This window comes from Harpia harpyja, chromosome 11 (assembly GCF_026419915.1).
Source record: "Harpia harpyja isolate bHarHar1 chromosome 11, bHarHar1 primary haplotype, whole genome shotgun sequence".
Lineage (NCBI taxonomy): Eukaryota > Metazoa > Chordata > Aves > Accipitriformes > Accipitridae > Harpia > Harpia harpyja.
In genome coordinates, this window is record NC_068950.1 from 32,597,235 (window position 1) to 32,618,902 (window position 21,668).

The 21,668-nt window shown below is 36.4% G+C and overlaps 1 protein-coding gene across 1 annotated transcript in view; it reads right to left on the reverse strand.

The window, feature by feature from the left end:
- The window catches only part of AK5 (adenylate kinase 5), a 98,964-nt gene that overhangs the window by 76,413 nt on the left and 883 nt on the right, over positions 1 to 21,668 (reverse strand). The window contains exons 2-5 of the mRNA XM_052800335.1: positions 20,001 to 20,187; positions 18,846 to 19,013; positions 12,542 to 12,711; positions 12,321 to 12,434 (exon numbers count right to left, since the gene is read on the reverse strand). Of these exons, the coding sequence (XP_052656295.1) occupies positions 12,321 to 12,434; positions 12,542 to 12,711; positions 18,846 to 19,013; positions 20,001 to 20,187 (639 nt within the window). The remainder of the gene's footprint in view (positions 1 to 12,320; positions 12,435 to 12,541; positions 12,712 to 18,845; positions 19,014 to 20,000; positions 20,188 to 21,668) is intronic.

A 21,668-nucleotide genomic window follows, 5' to 3' on the forward strand; every position in this document is an offset into this window, starting at 1 on the left:
TAAACCATGTCCCTAAGTCCCACATCTACACATCTTTTAAATACCTCCAGGGATGGTGACTTAACCACTTCCCTGGGCAGCTTGTTCCAATGCTTGACAACCCTTTCAGTGAAGAAATTTTTCCTAATATCCAATCTAAACCTCCCCTGGTGCAACTCGAGGCTATTTCCTCTTGTCCTAAAGTCGCTCAAACACCTGAATTCACAGGATTTAAAAAATGGGGCTACAAGCCAACTGTATCCTGGGCTGCATTAAAATAAGTGTGACCAGCAGGTTGAGGGAGGTGATTCTGCCCCTCTGCTCTCGTAAGACCCCACCTGGAGTACTGCATTCAGCTCTGGGGCCCCCAGCGTAAGAATGACATGGACCTGTGGGAGCAGGTCTAGAGGAGGGCCACGAACATCATCAGGGGGCTGGAGCACCTCTCCTATGAAGACAGGCTGAGAGAGTTGGTGTTGTTCAGCCTGGAGAAGAGAAGGCTCTGGGGAGACCTTAGAGCAGCCTCCCAGTACCTAAAGGGGGCCCACAAGAAAACCGGAGGGACTTTTTACAAGGGCATGTGGTGACAGGACAAGGTGTAATGGCTTTAAACTGGAAGAGGGTAGATTTCAATTAGATGTAAGGAAGACATTCTTGACTATGAGGGTGGTGAGGCACTGGACCAGGTTGCCCAGAGAGGTTGTGGATGCCCCATCCTTGGAAGTCTTCAAGGCCAGGTTGGATGGGGCTTTGAGCAACCTGTCTAGTGGAAGGTATCCCTGCCCATGGCAGGGGTGTTGGAACTAGCTGATCTTTAAGGTCCCTTCCAACCCAAACCATTCTATGATTCTATGATTCTATGATATGATAAGTGTATATTAACTGTATTCATAAGATCTGATTTTGTTCTTTCCTCCACCTTGTTGTTACAAAGAAAACTACGTCTCTTTAAAGACTCACCTAAAAATCTTTTTCTCACTAGCTTAGTGTTGCCTTTTAAAACATATTAGAATCCTCTGTAAGAAGCATTTGAGATAAAAACAAACCCTATTGTACTGTGCAAGTTTTTATCCGATTACAGATTAGAAAGGGTTTATTTGTTCTCACATACAAGCACAAAGTCATTTCTGCTGTCTTTACTTACCCAAACAAAAAAGCTCATACTTTAATTTTAACTAACATTAGTAAAAAAATTAGCTTACTATTCTAGAAATGACATAATCTAGTTACATTTCAAATGATGGTGGATGCTCAAGAATGCTAAAGAGACATTTTTCTCATGATGTTTCCTATCTAAGGAGTAATTTTGTCTTTGTTCACCTTGATACTATGTAAATTTGATAGTCAAATTTGAGCTATACAAAAGTATCACCAAAACATCTACATGTATTCTAACTATTACTGTGTTAAGAAGGAACTGGTTTATATCTTTATGTTCATTACACAGTTGTTATTAATACATTGCTACTGAGGGCCAGAACAAACCAATTATGCTTCTGAATACTCTCTATATCTGGGTCCCTCTACCCAAGGATGTTAAATTGCCTAAAGACAACCACTAGACTGAATAGTCAAGACTTCACAGGTGGACAATCTGGAAAATTAATAACCATGTTTAAAAAAAAAAAAAAATCCCTTCTAGCTAGGTTTCTGTCATTTGAGGAAATATAACCTGAAGTACAGTCTGGCCTTTTCTCCTGGCAGTCTGAGCACAAAAAGGTTCTTCTGAAGTCAAAAGAAACAAATACAGCTTTTCAAAATTGGGGTGATGGTCATTAGCCTTTACAAAGGAGGTCACTGACAGAGTAGGATATGGAGATGAGGAAGTGAAATAGAAAGTGGCTAAAAAGCAGAGCCATTTTCAAACAATAAAGGACAGTCTGATAAGCAGCACTAGCAAGCAGGGTGGTGGCCTATCATTACAGAAAATTAAATAGGGTTTTAAAGAAAATCAAATTATTTTTACGCACATTGTAGATGATTGGAGACATGAGGACACAAACTACAAACCAAACCCCCAAAATACTAATTCTGGTAATTTTTAATGAATATCTATTAGATTTTGAAGCAGTTAACCTTGTAATCTATTTTTTTTTAAATAACTGCCAGTGGGAGAGAAGCGCTCTCCTACCTCTAACACATGTACCTCAATGTCAACAAAACCAGAGTACCTTTCCTCCCCTTTTCAGACTATTCTAAACACATAATTGACAGTTATTCTGTCCTTTCATGAATGAATTAATTATGACAGTTAATTTTACTACCAGATAATAGCTTTAAGGCACATAATTATTCACATGAAAGACTATGAAAGTACGTTTCTGTGTTAGACTTTCATGCAATATGGACATTATTAAAAGTAGCTCTGTTAAATTAAGGTTGCTTCATTAGTAGTAGAAGCATAATGAGGAATTTGGGAATTTAAAGAGCATACAGTAGTAAAGAAATCCAAATTATGACACAGATTCTGAAAGAAAATGCTACAGATTTCAAAGCCTTTTAGGTCATGGAACACTAACTCACAAAAGGGAATGACTGATGCACATTGCAGTGGACTGAGCACAGAGACATCTCAAGTCCCAGTGTGAATATCCAGCTGATTGGAGCTCCCTAACATACATTACACAGGGACTCAGAAATTATAACTGCAAATCAGGGATCTAGTAACGCGAGGACAAAAGCAGTTTATACAAGTGAGTAGCTTTATTTAGTATTTCCACTTTGTGGATCCTAATAATAGTGAAGAAAGATGGTAAGAAATCGTTAGATGCTCCAAGCTGTAGCTGGCCTTCTCCTCACTTTCAACGCTCACTCCCAAACATCTTCAGGACTAGCATCTACCACGTACTCAGGTCTGTGACATCATACCAGACCTCCTCAAGTGTAGGACTTAAGCTTTTGCATATCACGTAACTTCACATATAGCATCACACCTTACAGAGAGTACTTAGAATAAATAGATTGCTCATCAAATTATTAGCCCTAAAGGAAAAAGAGGAAGGAGGCAAAGGGAAGGTCTTCTTCTGTTTCACACAAGCATGAAAGTGCAGCTTTCCACAGTCAATCTCAGTTCTTTAAAGAAACTGTGGCTGAGTCAGTGCAGCCCCACAGCAAGGGAAGAATCTGAATGCCACCACGACACCATCAGCTGTGCAGGTTCTCATCTGCTTAGTTCCCACAAACTGCACTGGCTTCAGGGGTCAGTTCCTTTTTAAGAAAATGGGAAAGCACACCCTGGGCCTAATTTTCTTTTTTTCTAATTGTAAAATGAGGATAATAACGAGGTACAACACAGTAATTACTGTGGAAAATTAAGTAATGAGGTTTTAATTATTGCCTATTGCTTTTTAAAATGGACAGTTCTCTACAGGAATTGAGTACTGTTGTTCTTAATTTTTTGACTAGTAACAGCAACAATACAAAAGACTGTATCTTTAGGAACTAAAACTATTTTTTTCTGACACTCTGGCTTTTATAATTTGGGATACATTTCACTCACAGAAATAAAATGTCAATGAAAACAATGGTTTCAAATTCTCAGTTCAAGAAGCCTAGTTTCAAATGAAGTATTGTCTAAAAGGTTTTCTGTAGTACAAAAAAAAAGGAATTCAAGCATATTTGAGGTAGGAATACAAAGCAGATTCTGATTATGTGATGTCCCTATGAATTCATCTTTTACCTGCAGAATATGCATCTTTATCATCAGAAAGTAGCTGAAAACCATTTAATAAACATAAACCTTTGCTTGGTTTTAGATGCACAAAAGAGTAACATCTCTTCTCTATCCATAGGTATACAGACCTAATAGCACTTAATATATTTCTCCTACATGCATTTACAACCTGCAGGGTAAACCCTTGAAATGCTATTGAAATTTCACTCCTGTTTTCATGAACCACTCTGCTTCCACTTACCTCAGCTGCACCTGCCCGCAAGACATGCTTATAAATAGTTTAAGTTGGAGTGTAACAGGCTAGTGTGAACATACGGACATCTGGGATTATTTCTCTAAAAACATATCTAGTTCTCCTACATAAATATGAGTACAAATTGCTTTTTTCTAACAAAGGAAAAGGTTTTTTTATGACTCATTTGAAAACAAACCTATTTTTTAAACTCAGAACTAACTGTTGTTGAGTTTTATGACTAGGGAAGAAGTTTTATTCTGAGACTCAGCTTGCACAAAAGGTGTACAGAACCAGCACAGACTGAAGAACTGGATTCCTTCATGCTGATTTCCCATAGCATGCTCATCTTGTGCTGAAGGCAGAGGGTCTTATCCATATACAGAAATGCATGTGAGGAAGGACTGTGGGGCTCAGGGAAGTGAATTTGACTACTTACTAACTGGAACTCAGCAGAAGGGAGAATCTTTGCCTATGGGAAATGACAGGTTTCTGGTTATTCACAACCTTCTGAATTTTAAATGAGACAAACAGCATATGGCATCAACTCAGAATAAAACTGGTGGGTACATTCTCTCATTTTTTAGAATAATATTTACTAGTAAGTAAATCCTACTCTCTTTGGGTCTGAATCTCCTTCCTAAACTGGAACAAGGAGTAAATTGAAAGTAATTCCATGCAAGTCAGTGGTGTTATTGACATAAAGTAGTATTAAGTGGAAAGATGCTCTCTTCTCCCTGGGGATATTTTCTACATCTCCTCTTGTTAGTGAGAGTAGTGTAGTTGTTTGCTAGAAATTAGATGATTACACTCTCTCTCATTATTCCTCATTAGGCAAAAGACAAAAATGCTCTGTTTCTTAATTCCTGGTATGTTCTACTAGATACTCCTGAGAAAACTTAACTGACAGCTCATGAACAATTGTCATTAATTTAACAGTGCATTTTACTGTAATTGGTAAAGGTTACTAGCAAGCTAGTTTATGTCCATTGTATGGGTGCTCTCCCTTGTAATTACTGGTTTGCTTTTCATAGTTCCATCTCTGCTGGTTACTAGACTGCATATTTTTTTCTTGTTTTATAAAAGCTAAATCATGAATTGTGTTGTCAAAGAATGAATCCTGCTGATAGAATTTTTTCTGGTAACTGCTTTTGAACCATCTTGACACTGCCCAAAAAATAAGCTTCCAGCAAATTGCCCGGACTACATAATTAGGCCCCCTAATAATTGATTGAGAGAGGCAGGTGTCTTTAGGGAGAACTGATTCAGATTTTCACCTGTGTAGGGCAGCTAGTAGACCAGAATCGCTATCTGTAAACACTAATGCTAATGCTACAAAGAAAGGTCTAAGCAGACCTCTGGTTCAGAACTGCTCAGCAGACACCTCCATCTGCTCTGAATTCAGAACATCAGGTCCTCTCCTGAGGGTTAAGGACCAGCAAAGGATGAGCTCTCCTTTGGCTAGTTTGGCTAGCAGAGAAGAGCTCTTGCCCAGAAAAATAGGAAACCTGAGGTCTAGGGTCTCTTACCCGGCAGAAAATTGAACCACTGCTTGCCTTTGCCCGGAGAGTGCTCTAGCTTCCAGGAGAGCAGACAGACAATGATAAGACTATTCCACAGGCTTCCTGCTTAGGCTTGGCTTTAAGAAAGCAATGTAAAACTCACAGGGCCAAAGAGAATGAATGAGAGGAACCACAGCAATGCAGACTGCTGATGTGCTAGCCCTCCCACTCCTCATACAGATGACTGGGTACATATATCCAGTAGGGGACTGTACATGAGGCTTATCAGCTGGGAACAATGAAGTGGAGATTTGGGAAAAGGGAGATAGAAATTGAGGAGGGAATGAAATGAAGAAGACACATAGACCATGACACAGAAAAAACACCTTTACCAGAACAAAAACCTATTGCAAAGAACAGATCCTTTCCCCTTAAGAAGATTCACAGAAAGGTTGCATTCATTTTCCTAGTTGTTCTGGAGCCCACACTCTTGACCAGTGACACATCAGGTTTTCTATGAGATGCTCTTTGCAGAGCATGAGCTTGGCAGTCAGACTGCCATAGGTCAGCTGGCCACAAATACCTATGGGAAACTTTGAAGGGACTGTAGACATCATTTCTGCTTGGAGGTTTAAGTAATGGACTTGGAGGAATAGTACTGCTGTCCTTAGCCTGTGAGGCTGTGGACATCCCAGCATCCTATATTGTGCCATCTACATAGCTTGTTCTACTTTAGCACAATTAATTCCCATAATAATTTTTGTAAGATATATATTTGGGAGTTAAAAAGTTAAGCCAAATAGCAGCCAAGATGAACTAGTTATTCTTTGTAGGTGTAGTGCATTTATGAATATTCTTAAGGATACTTTGAACAAAGAATCAGATATAAGTTACTGCCTTTGTTTATTATTTAAATTAAGATTTTACTTCTACAAATATCGTCTTGTCACCCAGGCCATATAACACAAAAATATTTTTAAGATAATTTCTACAAAAATAGTCTTTCTCTTTTATCAAGGAATTAAATTATGTTCATTAATGAATATTCCTTAGTTCTAATACCTGTTCCACATTTCATTTCACTATTAACAAAACTTACAATTAATATATTTTAAGCAAACTTCACCTGTACTTACTCCATTGAAACTCACAAGGTTAATGTTGGTGAAGGAATTACTGAAATCAGAAGGGAAGTTATGCATGAATGACTGAAAGTGGGGGAAAAAACCCAAACCCAAACCAAAGCAGTAATTGAAATTAACTGGAAAATACTGAAGTGAAAAATTGTTTCTCCTGGGAAGGGTAAAAACCTATTGCCATGTGAGAGATTACACAGAAAGTCAAACTGCAGTTTCTTCTTCACAAGTCATTTGAGTTCAATACACCAGTCAGAGGCATTTCATTACAGTGTTACTGGAGAGGAAGATATTTCGCATGCTTGAGCATGCTGGTACTGTAGATGACTTGCTGAATTTCAAGCTGACAGGTTAATGGTAAATAAACCATTTTCTCCTTGGCATTTTCAAATGTGTGCTTGGAATCTAAACACCTTTCTACTATTTGCACTCAGCAGAGATCATGAATACCTTAGAAATTTGTGGTTTAGGATAGCTTTACGCCTAGGGTCAAACTGAAAGGCTAAATAAATCAGTATTAAAGATGTGCTACTATGCAGAAGGATTTCAAAATGATCAGAATGCAGAAATTATAATATATTTAAAACAAATATATAAAGTGGAAGTTCTATTTGCTTTTAAGACATTAAAATTCATGTTTTCATTTTTTCTCCACAGCCATGACTTCTTGGAACTTTGTTTTAAAGTGAGAGCTGAGATTCTCATAGTCACATGACTTCAGGGTTTTATTAAAAGTACCCCTATGTATTGACTCTGCTTTCTGGAATTAAGAAATAAGAATCAGGATTTGGCAACAATCCAAGACTTCCAATGAGAGAAGTTGTATGTCATGTATTCAGTTTTCAAAGAGAAAAATACAAGCCTTATTTCAACTCAGATAAGAAGTTCAAAGAAAACTGAGAGAAACACAGAGAAAACTGCAGTGCTCATGGCTGTGAGTTCTCACAGGCTGCAATGAGTCTGCAAGGAGTAGCTGACCATTAAGAAATGAAGCTGGTGTAAGTGACCAGAATGGCAGAGTTGCTGCTAGTTGGCAAGCACTGCTGAAAATCTGAAAACATCACTGATGCCATCTTAAAGACTTCTTTCCACCCAAGATATGGATGATAGGAACAGTGATATTAACAAAAAGCAGTAAAAGAGAGGGGAAAAAAGCTTTAATTCAAATGTGAAATTCCTCAGATGTGTAAAGTGCTTTTTAATCCACTTATTCCAGATTGACATTATTGCTTGGAAGCAGTGTTTGTTACTTCTGGTTTCCAGAACTGAGCAGAAAGAGAAATACTGTGAGTGCTGCAAATGATATATTGCTTTATCTTAGGCACTTTAGTCACTGAGATGCAATGTGTTTTAATACAATTCTGCCTAGCAACACATCAAGAACTTGCTGTCCACACAAGAGTCTGGCAACATAATAAGGAAGAAATTGTCATCTTTTAGCTATACCTATGTTTGGGAATGTTAGCACAAGTTGGTTTGCTTTGACTCGTTTACTAAAAATAACGTTTTTTCCCAGAGAAAAGTTCAGCTTCTGGATTAGTCAAAGGGATAAAAATGTGCTGGTAGTACCAAGAGCAATTACAAGTGAAGTTCAACAAGAATTCATTATCATTGTGTATTTCTATACTACAACATTATGCAGGACAGGTACTGTAACTAGAGTTCAGACATGTGTATCCATTTGATTTTTTCAAAAAATGAAGAGATTACGAAAGCTCAAATAGTGTCAAGTCTCAGTAACAGCTATGTGAGCCATAAAACTGAAGGAATTATTTTAGCATGAATAATTTGTTACATTAAAGATATCTACAAACATGGCACAGCTAGATTTTACATGTGCTTGCAAAAGAAACCAGGCATCTTAGCTGACCTCTTCCTTTTCTGCTACTAATATGGTGAACCATTTCCAATATAAATTAGTTTATCTTTACAATAACTCAGCACAGTTCTTACTGGTGAAAGCCATGTAATAATATATACAAAAAGGTTCAGTAAGCAGCATTTGGGGAACTATAGTGTTAGTGTTTGGGAGCAAGACAGATTTTATGCCCTTTGTGTCTTGCCTTTCAGTTGTTCATCATCTACTGTCCACAACATGCGCTGGTGGAGAGAGGGGAGATGACATGGCTCAGACCAAAAACCATACAGGCTCTCTCCTGGTCTACCTTTCACTGACCACTATGGCCAGCTCACATCTAGTCCAAGTTTTGACTTCCTGGTCCTTTATGTGACATTGGGTCCAGAAACTTTCTTGACGCCACTGCATCGCGCACCACAAAGAGGAATAACATATGGGTAACAAAACAATATAGACTTCTTACGATCAATGAAGACTAGACATGCTTTCCTGAACTAAAATTATGTTAGGTTTTTGTAGCCTGTTTTGCTTATAGACCTCCTATTTTCCTCACATTTGTTCAGTCCCTGTTCCAGCCTTACCTACTCTCTCAATATCTTGTATTACTCATCTCTGTTTCCATTCAGTTTAATAACTTGTCCTTCACATTCTACTCCCACAATTTATTTTTGGTATTACTACATATATTCCTGGAGTTCATTTCTGTCTGTGTAAACAATGGCAAAGGCGATGGCTATATAGTGGAACATGCCACTTTTAAAATTAATGCTTCTTTGCTTATTTCAAGCTTCCAATACGCATCCCAACATACTCAAATGACTAAGGATAAATGAACAGTCACCCTTGTCCCTGCTGCTCATTCCTCCCACTGGCATCTACTCTATATCCTATACGGCTGAAAGAACTGAGAAAGCCAGCATATTCTATTTACCCTTATACAAACTTACCATCATTATTTTAATTTACATCATAAAATCCAAAAGTGTTCTAGCTGCTTTATGGAACAAATAACAATATAAAGTCACTGTTCAAAAGCACACAATTGTATTTTAGAACCCTTGTAATCAAAACAATTAACAGCTGCGAAGGGATGATGAATGAGGGAAAATTATTAAATAAATAGTAACTCCTACTTCATGCATTTTTTGGCAGTTTCCCTAAATGTAACCTTTAAAATGGCTTGTGACATACAATCTTTTCTACTGTTTCAGGTACATAAGCATTAAAGGGACCATCTGAAAGAATAAGTATTCACCCATGACAAAATTAGTGATAACAATAAGAATTAATTCTTTATTCAGAACTTTTTATCAACAGATCTCAGTGTTCTACAGAGGATGTCTTTGTAAGAAAAAGACATATGTATTACAGAATAATGTGATTTGACTATTTGCATTTTGTGGGATTTCACCATTTCCTTCAGAAGGATATTCCATTGCTTTATAGATCTTCTAACTATAAAGTGTCTTACTATTTAGTCAAAACTTTCTTTGCCGAAATGTCAACTAATTATTTCTCATCTTGTCACTTTTGGCTAATGAGAACAATTCTGTTCTGTCCTTCTACACACTGCTAGCAAGAAAGCTATAACATTTCTAAGCTGTGGAAAACACCCATAGCATCTTTAATTGCAGACCTACACAAATTATCACAGCAGTTAATTACTGAATTCTCCACAACTCAGTTGCACTTCCCATTGAGGGATCTCTGAGTGCCTTAAAAATGTTAGCATGTTTAATGTAAATAACCTGACATGCCATGGATTACTGTCAGTCTCATCCTGTGAAAGAAGATGGGTACCACATCTGCTGATAGTCCCCCTTCCTTACCACAAGACCTTCCTACTTATGTATGTAGCATTATGGCTTACTAAACAGAGAATTTTAAAGAAACAACAAACATATTTTATTTCTTTAAAATATAAATCCAAGATAAAACACTGAATATATCTCACTGGATTAAATAGATGTTGAAATATATACATCCATTGTACATTTATTTCCATGGCCTTAGATATGCTCATATAAGAGGTCAACTGTGAAGAAAGGTGAAAAAGGGGGAGCCTAAACAGACCAAATTTTCTTTCCTATGCTCCTATAAAAGCTCTATGATTCCTTCTTTCCTTTCCCATATTTATTTTAGAACAGATAAGATTGAAGGGAGGCCCTACGTGAAGTGCTCTGGGATTTTTTCAGAGACTCAGATAGTCATCTGTCTTTCAGGCAGAATCAGGCCTTGAGGAGTATGATTTAGCAAATCTCATTAGACTGAAAATGAAGGAACTCTCTGAGAATATAGTCAGGTCTAAAACGACTAAATCCATCCTCGCTTTTCTCTAACAAAAAAAAAAAAAAAAAAGACCAATCTACAGCATCCTTGAAGCAAGAGCACATACTCAAAAGGAGCCAGAGTTAGTCAACAGGAACTAACCAGGCTGGCAGAGGGGAATATTTCAGGTTAAATGAGGAAACGCTGTGAAAGTGTATTAGAATGGTGGAAAGGGAGGGTTCAAACATATCTGAAATATAGTGTCCATCTTTCTCCCCTTCTACCGCTCAGTACTGCCTGAGCTTTTTCTATTACCTCCTGGACTCCACTTCTTAGTGGTATTACTAATGGACCCTATGATAGGTACTCAAGTGTTGTTTAACTGGTTTTCCTTTCTAGAAGGAGAATCTGACCCTAGGATAACTCAAAGCACTTAATTTAACTCCTATCAGTTCTTCCAGATTCACATCCGCCATTCTTTCATGAAACACATCAGCACAAAATTATAGCACCAAGAAATGCACTTAAGTCACACTATCACACAATATACTGGACAAAAAAAATAAGGCAAGGAAATGACCATTAAGCCTAAATTTCTGCTGTTTCATTTATAAAATAGTCAATCTTCTCTTTTGCTAATTACAAGGAGATAGAGCTGGCAGTCATTGGCTATTTTCTGTAATAAAATATTTTGTCTGTTTTCTTTAATTTCCTCAATTCAGTCTTCTAAATTTTGCCCGGAATAATACCTTATAAAAGCACACTAATGAAATGCCTCATTAGCTGCTTTCTTTTGTTACTTCTGTCTTGGCAATGCCACTTAGAATTCAAAGTACAGAAACGGTAGTACACCAGCAATTGTGAAGGACTTTGAAACACTCTGCATGAAGGGTGCTCTAAAAATTCAGCACTGAAACTGCAACCTTTACTTGTGACCATAACTGTTACATTAACAGCGCTTGATTACAAAATGACATAAACTGTTTGTTTTTCCACTGAATTTAAGTATTTTTAGATTAGTTTAAAATACACACATGAAAACAACATGTGAATAGAACTTGGGAATACAGTGTTAGCTGACTAAACCTTAGAATTGTAGTTTAGAATAACCAAAATTATCTAAATTTCTAAAAAAAGAGCATAATTTCTGGTTTACAAAAACTTGCAAAACATGGGCAGTTTTAACCCTTATTTTATTCTAGTCTTTTCAATGCACTGTAATAAACTTGAGATTAAAAGTGTTGCGAAGATACACATTGATTTAAGTATGTTTCTCTTACTGTAGATTAAATTGAACCAATAGATATGGAAATATAATGTCTTCCCCCTTTCTAAATCACTAAGATACAAACAATATTAATTGTTAGAATTGATGTTATTTTCTTCTTCATCTTGAGAGGATTTTCATTACAGAGACAAGAGGCTTGGATTATTGGTTATATTACCACATTGCCTTTTTACATCATATTCTGTCTTCAGACAGGTTGTAATATAACGTAAACCGAAAGAATAACCTTTTGTCAATCTGTAATTACATACTTGCAAAGATTTAAAGAGCAATGCTCAGTTAGAAATAACAACTAGTCTTTCTTGGAATCTGACTGATGATTTCAAGAAGCTTAACTGTTGTAGAGATATGTAAGTTATTTTAAGAATAAAAACAATCTCTTACTTGGTCCTCAAAGGAGATCGCCTGGGCAACATCTCTGGGAAATCCATCAATCACTATACCCTCTTCATCAGGGATCTGCATTAATCTCTGCTTTATCTCAGTTATGGTTGTTTCCTTTCACAGAGAAAAGAAGTTATTTAATATTGTAAAGGAGGTTTTCTTGATGATGCACATAAATACAGCATGTACAAAAGTAAACATTAACACAGGATACGCTGTACCTGAGGGGCCAGTTCTCCAGTAGTAATTATTTTAGCAATTAGACTCCATTTTCTATTGCTGCTTGTGCTGTGGATCTTCTTCCTTAACAATTCACCAACTGATATGTAGTTAAATCCATAACGTTCTGCTATTTTCAAACTCTGTGTTCCTTTACCACTTCCTGGGCCACCTATTGGTAATTATAAGCAAAACATTAAATTAACCTTTGATGTGAAGTACCCAATCACATGTGAAATCTTTGCTATTGGCACCAATTTTCCAACCATTATTACAGCAAATCTTGTAGTTGCATGACTTGAGAACCATTTCTAATGGCTGGTAACATCTACCTGATCATAAAGGTAACAGTTTGTAAAATGAAGTAAAAAAAGAAAACAAAACCAAAAAACTACTTGTGAATTAAAAATAAACACAGTCTTTCAGGCTTGACCTCATTCTAAAGCTGTTCCTGGAAAGGAATTTTTCTTGATTTGTAATAGAGGAACAGACAAATGAACTGGTCCCTTCCTGAACTCTGTGAATCCAAAGATAGAGCCAGATAGTCTGAAGCGTATTCATGTTAGAAAGAATCGTACTTGGTTAAATAAGCCAATTAAATCAATGGACTAGTCATGAAATGGAACTAATAAAATCTGCTCCTAAATATGCTTACATGAGTTTCTGAGGTTTTCTAATTTTAAAATACAGAAAAATATTAAATAATCAGCTGAGATGTTTCCATAGTGATTTGGTACAAGGACTTTTATTGAACCACGCATACTTCTGGTATTGATGCTTGAAGCATCTGATAGAAATGCAATTTGTTAGGTTCAGCTTGCTAGACAACTTAAAAAATAAAGAGACCCTTCAATATACCAGGCAGTATACATATCAAAATCACAGAAAACAGTTACATTACATAGCAGGGAATGCTGAAGTGAAGGTCAGCTGGACAGAGGAAGCAAGAATGCATGTAAAAAAAAATCAGACTATGTCTGAACTAAAAGGAGACTTTATGATGTGAAGAACAGAGAAACTGGAATCCACTAGGTAAAAACAGGGAATTGTTTTGATAAAAATAAATGTTTATATAGAGAAAAGTGTAAGTTACTGAATAGCATAACAAAGCAAAACCAAACCAAGTGGTTTTATATTAATTCCCAACACTAAGTAGCTATATTTGGGGGAATTGTGTGTGAGAACACTGAATTTTATTTCAACAGACAAAGAATTAAGATTTGTTAAAAATATATGTTTTCTATGAACTTTAAAAAATACAGCAATGCAATGAAAGTAAATATGAATATGAGCTACTTCTTAGCAATCGTCTAACTCTTTCTTATATTACCATATTATGACCATATTATTATGCTTATATTACCGTATTATTATTCTTATATTACCGTATTATTCCCATAAATAGCTTTTAGGCATTTATATAATTAATACATATTTGACTGCAGGATAAGCTTTGCAGTATTTCTTCATATATGGCTATGACACTCTCTGTGTAACCAGGTTCAAACCTGTGCCCCAATATTACATGTCAGAGAGATTTCAGTGTCACCAGTAGTCACTAGGAACTCTTCTGTACCCCTGACGCTGTGATGGTAACTCTCCACCTGGCCTTTGTAACTCAGATTGGGACACATTTGAAGAGAATGCACAGGGAAGCTTGCATATTGTTAAGGTGTTCCCATACCCTGCCCACAGTTTAGTTATACCCTTGGGAAAAAAAAGGTTTTAATCATTATCCAATTAGTTTAAATTATGCTTAAATCAAGCCAGGTTAAGACAAATGCAAATACAAGCATTTATCTGTAACATCCAACCAGTCAATACAGCTACAGATGTTCATAGAACATACAAGCAAAGAAATGAAAGAAAAAATATGTCTTATCTCAGTACAGTAAGGTTACAACTGAAAAATATTTTCCCCTCATTCAGTTCACTTGCTGTTTCTCTCCTAAAAAGGCACATGCTTTCTCTCTATCTTTTGGCAGATTATGTTAGATTTTACAGCTATTCCTCCATTTCTGTTCTCCTAGGTGATCTAGATGGGCTTAGTTTTTTCAGCTTGAACTCCTTCTTTCATAGACAGTTTAGCTATCCTCTTTGTTAGAATAAAGGATGTTTCCCTTTTGTAGATACGCAAGCATCTGATATACTAGGAATCATCTCCTCCACTAAAATGGCTACAAAGCAATTCTGCTTCGGCTCTCCCCACTCCCTTTGATGGCACGCTCAGCCTTCCCCCATGACAAATGCATTTCACCAAGCCTTATGTTGTGTTTCACTCCTGTATCAAAAACGTACCTGATACAAATGTTCAAACAAAATAGTTTACAGTTTATTACAGGCTCTTGGTAATTTGGAATGATAGTAGGTTTGGAGTAACTGATTCCCAGTGTCTTTTCTCTTACGTAGATGAAAACAACAGCACAAAGAAGTGCAGCTAATTGTTCAATGATTGCTGCCAGTTTGTATGGAGCAGATTTTGCCAGGTGAATGGATTACTACTCGTTACTGGAATGTCTGTTCACTCTGTAAAGATTTCCATAAGCAACACTCTCTCTATATATAAGGCCATATACTGCAATCCAATGAGCATAACATAAATAATGTATCTTATATATGTGTGTGTTTATACATACGTGTAACATTTATTACTATGAATTATGTGGCTTTATTTACTGGCAATAATCCTAGCTACTGGAAAAAAGGGGTGGTAGGTTGTGACTGTGCTTTGGAGCAAAGGGTTTATAAAACATACTGGAGCCAATGCTGTGCTTAATTCCTGCATATAGAAAACTTCAAAAGAAAGGAAATTCAGTTTATTTCCCTGGAGACTCAATACAAGTTTGAAACAGACTATGTTGCACCCCAGAAACAATAAAGATGCAAAACATATATAAGTAACATGTAGAAAATTAGAAACAGAAAATTTAACAAGGAAAATAGTATCCGCATTCCAGCAGAGATACAAAAGATGCTAGAAAAACAGAACTGCTACTTGAAAAAACATCAGTCTTTGTAAAACCATAAAATAGCTGAAAAAAACTTTTTGAAACTAAGTAGATGATAGACTTTACACTCCTGTTAGGAGTGCCATTAAAGAGAATCAGAAAAAAAAAATGTGTAGTTTGGCACTTCTTTCAATTTGAATTGCAAGCAGAAAAAAACTAATCAAGTCTTTGCTTTAATGTTCATAAACTTCTCATACATTTTGTTTTTCTCAATCCAAAAATATCCCTTTATAGCAAACTGGGATTATCTATTTACAATCTGAGGGGAAACATTCAGGTAATAAAATAAGAGAAAAGTGACAGGACAAAATTACTTCCCAGAGAAAATTATTATAATTTATTGAACTATGTATCCATTCCTGACTCTCTGATAAATCATACTGACAAACTGTTCAGAAGAAAGGAAAATCAAATCACTTTTGATTTTCATTCTTTTCACTTATTCTGAGATTATACATTATTCAAGAAAAGCTTGATTATCTTACATATTTCTTAGAAGATGTCTAGACTAAGGAACATTTGTTGCATCTAAAATTATAATTGCTAACTGGTTTCAAGTGAAGATTTGTATGCCCCAAAAAGTTTTCCTAAAGCAGTTGTTTTAATCTAGTTTTGTCAATGGAAGTTAAAAATTTCAATTTTGCTTATATTGTTGCAGATTCAAAATAAATTAATGTAATAATAAGATTTCTGAAAAGACTTATGATTTTAAAATCTAGCTGTGGACTGGATTTAACAAATCAACAGGCCAGCTGCCTGCTGACAGCACTATCTTTGATCTATCCTTTAAACTTTGATTATAAAAGGAAAACATACTCTTTTAATATTAACTAATATTTTTAATCAAGCGCAGTTTAAAAACATACTGAACTATGGGGCTAATGACACCAGGTAATTAATTTGTTAAGATCTTTGTATTTAGGCTGTATCAATAGTAAAAATGTGTTTGTCAAAATACGTTAGGAAGCACATTTTTAAACACAATCTAGTTTCCTAGTGTTATAATGCCTTAGAAACTTAATTTTCCAGTGATTCATGTGTGTGCCATCCTGGCTGGTTCCATCTGATTTTTCTAAAATCCAGTCACATACTCACTTTGCAGCTTTATAGCTTTACATTTCACCAGAAGACTTTTCTGCAAACACGGGAAAAGAACAAAACCCCCACCTTTATTAGTGAGTTCTCTTTTGCCTTGCAGCTGCCTGGTTCATTATAAGGATGATAGATTTCATAAAGCAAAGAAGTTGTAAAAACCTTTATGGAAGCACTAAAAAGATCTTGGGCTTATGCATTATTAAAGAAAAGTTCACCTAATACGTGAGCAGAAGACAGGTCTTTAACTTCTATTCATTTCAGTCCTCAACAATGAATGGGACCAGTACTATATGAGCTTGGCAGTATGGTTAGTTATCACTAGTTAGACATAAATACCTTGCTTAACTGAAGTTCTCACCAGCATTTTATGCAAAATGAAAAATATGCAACATATTTGTGTAATATTTGTATCTTGAAATTAATAGTACACTTTTTTTCATTTTCTCTCTTTCATTCAGTATATTAGTTATTCTTTTGTTCTTTCCAGTGTGTGTTTTTATGTGCTTTCTCAACAGAAAGTTGAATTTGGGAGAAATTTTTGTGATACTGTACAAAATTGGTCAATAGCTGCTAAGCTACATATAGTATTGTGTTTCTACCAGACCACACTATAATAGATAGATTCAGAGAAACTCAGTTGGAAATTAACCCTAAATAGCCTTTGTAGAATGTTTACAATGTTTCCTATATCTATGGGAGAAAAGAAGAGCTCTGTAAAATCCCTGGTCTGTTCACTGGATGCTGGCATTCAAAGATTTCACTTCAAATACCCCTGCGCTCAGTTCCAGAGGTGAAAGCCAACCTTTCTTTATCTCACCTAGATCAAACCTTCATTCATCACTCTACTGCAACAGAGCTACATGGATTTCAATGCATTAAGAGCCTTCTATGGTCACTGAAAAGGAGCCAGTTTTTCTCCTTCATGAAAAGGAAGGCTAGCTAATTAACGAAGATGAAAGAAAGGCATGTGTTATTTCTCCATCTAATGCAAGCTTTATAGTTCAACAGTGCATGGAGAAAGCTGCATGTTGAGATTTGTAATTCTGAAACAAAAGATTAAGAAAATTCAGATACCTAAGCAATTCTTTTGGCATACCACAAATATCTAGAAAAATGCCTGTTTTTCTGTTTTCAGTATATTCCAATATCACATTTCCGAGAACTGCTGGATGCAGAGCCTAGGGGACATGCTGTTCTTAGAGATCCCACTCTATAATACAGAGAAGACACTTCTATTCTCTTCTACTATACTACATACTATTCTCTGTTATGGAAGCAATATCTCTCTTTAATATGAATAAGGCTTTATAGATTAAAAATGTGATTCTCCATCACCTGGCACCTGTGCTGTAACTATTTAAACAGTCCAAAGAATCAGAGAATTAGGCCTGGCAGTAAAATTTCAAAAGACAACCATCCCAGATGACACGGAAACTAACCCAAAGAACTTAGAATAAAATGCTGATTTAGATTTAAACTGTAGCTATTTCTTAATAAACAGTATGCTTGTCTGAGGCTAGAAAGTATGAGTTGTTTAGAAAGGACACTAAACAGCACACAAGGGAGAACCTGGGGAGAAAGCACAATTAACTAATGCTAACTGATCACTCACTCTCCCTGGCATTGGGAGAGGATTCATACGCCAAATAGATCTAGGGATTAATTTATCAATGCAATGGACTAGTGACCATGTACGCTCACTCCAGCTGGACATACCAATCAGTTTTCAAGGTTCTAAATATAGAGGACAACAGTTCCCTATCACCTTTTTGAGCTGGCTTATCCAATATTTTTAAATAACCTTTTCTGTGAGCAGCTTTGAATACTTCTACGATAGTGTTTTAGTTCAGATCCAGAGCACACTTTGGAAGAGCACTTTGGTTCACATGGTGGAGCTGTCTTGAAATGCATGAACCGGGTTTTTTTTAGATTAAATCAAACTGGCAGATGTGCTCCATAAGCAAACCATAAGCTCTCCAGCTGCTAACAGGCATCCAGTCTACAGAACATGGCCACACATGCTCACTGTAACCCAGCACTAACAATTTCACTTTCTGATACACTCTAATTGGGCTGCACCACTTGCTACAGCAGATGGAAAAATTGTATTTAAATACATATAGGCATTCAATGTATTTGCAGAACAAATAAAAAGGCAAAGTAACAAAGATAAAATCTTGTCAAAATGACTCTGCTTTCATACCTATGACAAGGATAATTTTTGGTCGAGGTCTTGCAGGATCAAATACATCATACTCCTCAATTAGCTCAGCAGTTTCAGAGAGGTCAGTGTCACTTTCTATTGAAAACTGTTGGATTGGAGGGAGTCGGTCATACCGTCGGTATGGGAAGTTAGAATTATCAGGCATCACTGTAAAATAGTAAGATAAACTGGGAATTGTGGAAATACACAGAAAACTCAAAATCTATTGTGTACACAGATTTAAATAAGTATAATACATAAACATAAAGTATAAATATCTCCTAATTTTACAATGTGCTTGCTGTTAGTATATTAAATATTCCTTGCTTCTATTTAGCTGATTTATTAAATTGGAACCACTAGGACCCAGTTTTCTTTGGTGTTTTTTTACAAGCACGTCAGCTTTTCTGTGAAAATCTGCCCATAGCACCCAGAGTTCAGCAGTGGCCTCAGCAGAAAAGCCTTGTATTGCGCAGATAACCTGTGCTACTAAACAGAACTCTTGGTGATACATGTTGTACACAGCGATAGAGATAGTATTCTTGCTAATTAGTTTAATGAAATGCTGGATGGCAAGGAAGAATAACTATGGCAACTGAAAGATGAGCTAATTACTCTTTGTTAGCATTACAAATAAAATAATTACAGGTATTGGTATGACATTTGCTTAGATTTTATAAGATGCACCTTTTTCTAAGAGTTTATAATTTACACTGTATTTAGTAAATGAGCATATAGCTCCAATATAAACTAGAAAAACAACCTAGTGTAACTGCATTGAAGTTAGTATGTACGTCACCCATAAGGACCAACTAAAAATATAAGCCAACTGCACTGAGTCAACTTTGCCCCTGTCTTTGCAAATGTTTTAGGTAAGATAGGAGAAATCTCTCCACTAATGTGTTAAACATTTACACACCAAACATCCATCATTGGGCTGCAAAATGATCACAATTTCTCCTCCTGCATAGCATCCGTTATGGGAGAAGAAAAACAAATGCCAAAACACAAAGAAACAATCCTTGAGTCCTTTGCCTAAGGAAAATCAGAATGAGACATGATCTGCTATAGAAGTACATACAAAATAATTCAGTAGTGGATGTAAACCCACCCACAGTACAAGAAATATAATCATTTTTATACTTAATACATTACCATTCCTGAAAAAAGACCTCCTGGATTGTCCTCCATTGAGTGGAGGCAGGGTCTTCTTTTCTGGGCTGACAAAAGTGTCCCATTTCACTTTTTCTGACCCTCCAAGCTCTTTCACCTTCTGCAAACAGCTTTCCAAATATTCAACTGGGTCATCGGGTTTGTAACACATTAATCCATTCAACAAACTCTGCAATGTAAGATCAGAAATACACACTATAATGATAGATGTCAGGAATAAACAAGCACTTTTACTTTGAATTTTACTTTACACAGAGAAACCCCATATTCCTTGTATATTCAGACTACCCATTTCAAGCCAATGCGTGAGAGTGAGGCCTGCAAAAATCGTACGATTGTGGTTTGCCAATGTCACAAAAATGATTCAGAACAAGAAGCTCGTGGCTATGTCTTTATATTTGTCTGTTTGCACGGTAATAAAACCTGAAAATAGTAAAAAAGTTCCCTACATTTTTCTTAGAACAACTACTGGCACATATACGCAGAGCAACGCACAACCTAGGTAGCCCCCAAAGTTACATATTCTGCATAGCCTATTAGATCACTAAAACGTATCTTTTCCTTAAAGACCAGTGCACCCACAAATACCTTATCCATATTCTTGAGTCAACACTTACACAAATAATGAAAAAAAGACTTTTAACAATCACGAGAAATACTCAAATACTGTCTTGATCAGTATTGGGAAAAAAACCCAAACCCAAAGTTCATAGGTGCTTCCAGATTTAATTGGCCAGAAATTCCCAGCCATTAGAAAACCCCTGCCTACCGTACTAATTCTGCTCCCATCGCACCTATAAGCATTATGGGGAGTGTGGAAGAAGGAATGTCAGGCTCTCCTCTGATGCATGGTAATTGATTTTCCTTGACAAAGTGATACGTAAGTCACCATCTCACCTCTCCGCAAGACAACTGCATCCAACCTTCTCTTTAACAGTAAATGTCTTCCAGGATGATTTCTGTTGCTTTGTGCTTTTCCTAATTTTTGTGCAAATAAACTTGAGGGTCACAGTTGGTGTTAGTAATACAAATGAATAGCTCCAATTCAGGATTTGCTCAGTTATTTGTTATCTACAGTTCATACAATAATTGTTACTTACACACATTTGAATTTATAAAATAGGCTATAATTTCTATGCATCTATGCCCTTATTATACTACTTAACCAATCACAGCAATTAGCCATATATTTTTGTAGAAGATATGCACCATTTTTTTAAAATTGCTGGCTCAAGCTTTGAGTCTCTACAGAAAAACAGTTTTGTCTGCATCTCTTGCTAAACCATTCACATTCTAAACGTGTTAGTAAAACGTTAGCATGGTCTCTGTCCTGTAATTTTCAAATTCATAAAAAAAGGTCTAGCTTGAGGACAGAGCAGGGAAAATACCTACGTGTCTCTGTGTGTGCGTGTTTTATATATATGGCAGGATGTCTGTCTGATTCGGGCGGAAAAAAAAAATCCCCATTGCACCGAGAAGTAATTATCGACCATTAGCGGCAGGTAACTTGGGAGGAAGCTAAACAAAACCTCACTGAACAGTTGTGGGTTTTTTCTTCTCCCAGACCGACGAAAACCCGGAGAAAACCTGAAGGACACCCCCCGCCTGAATTCCTCGGCAGCGCGGCCCCGGGGGTCCTTTGCCCTGCGG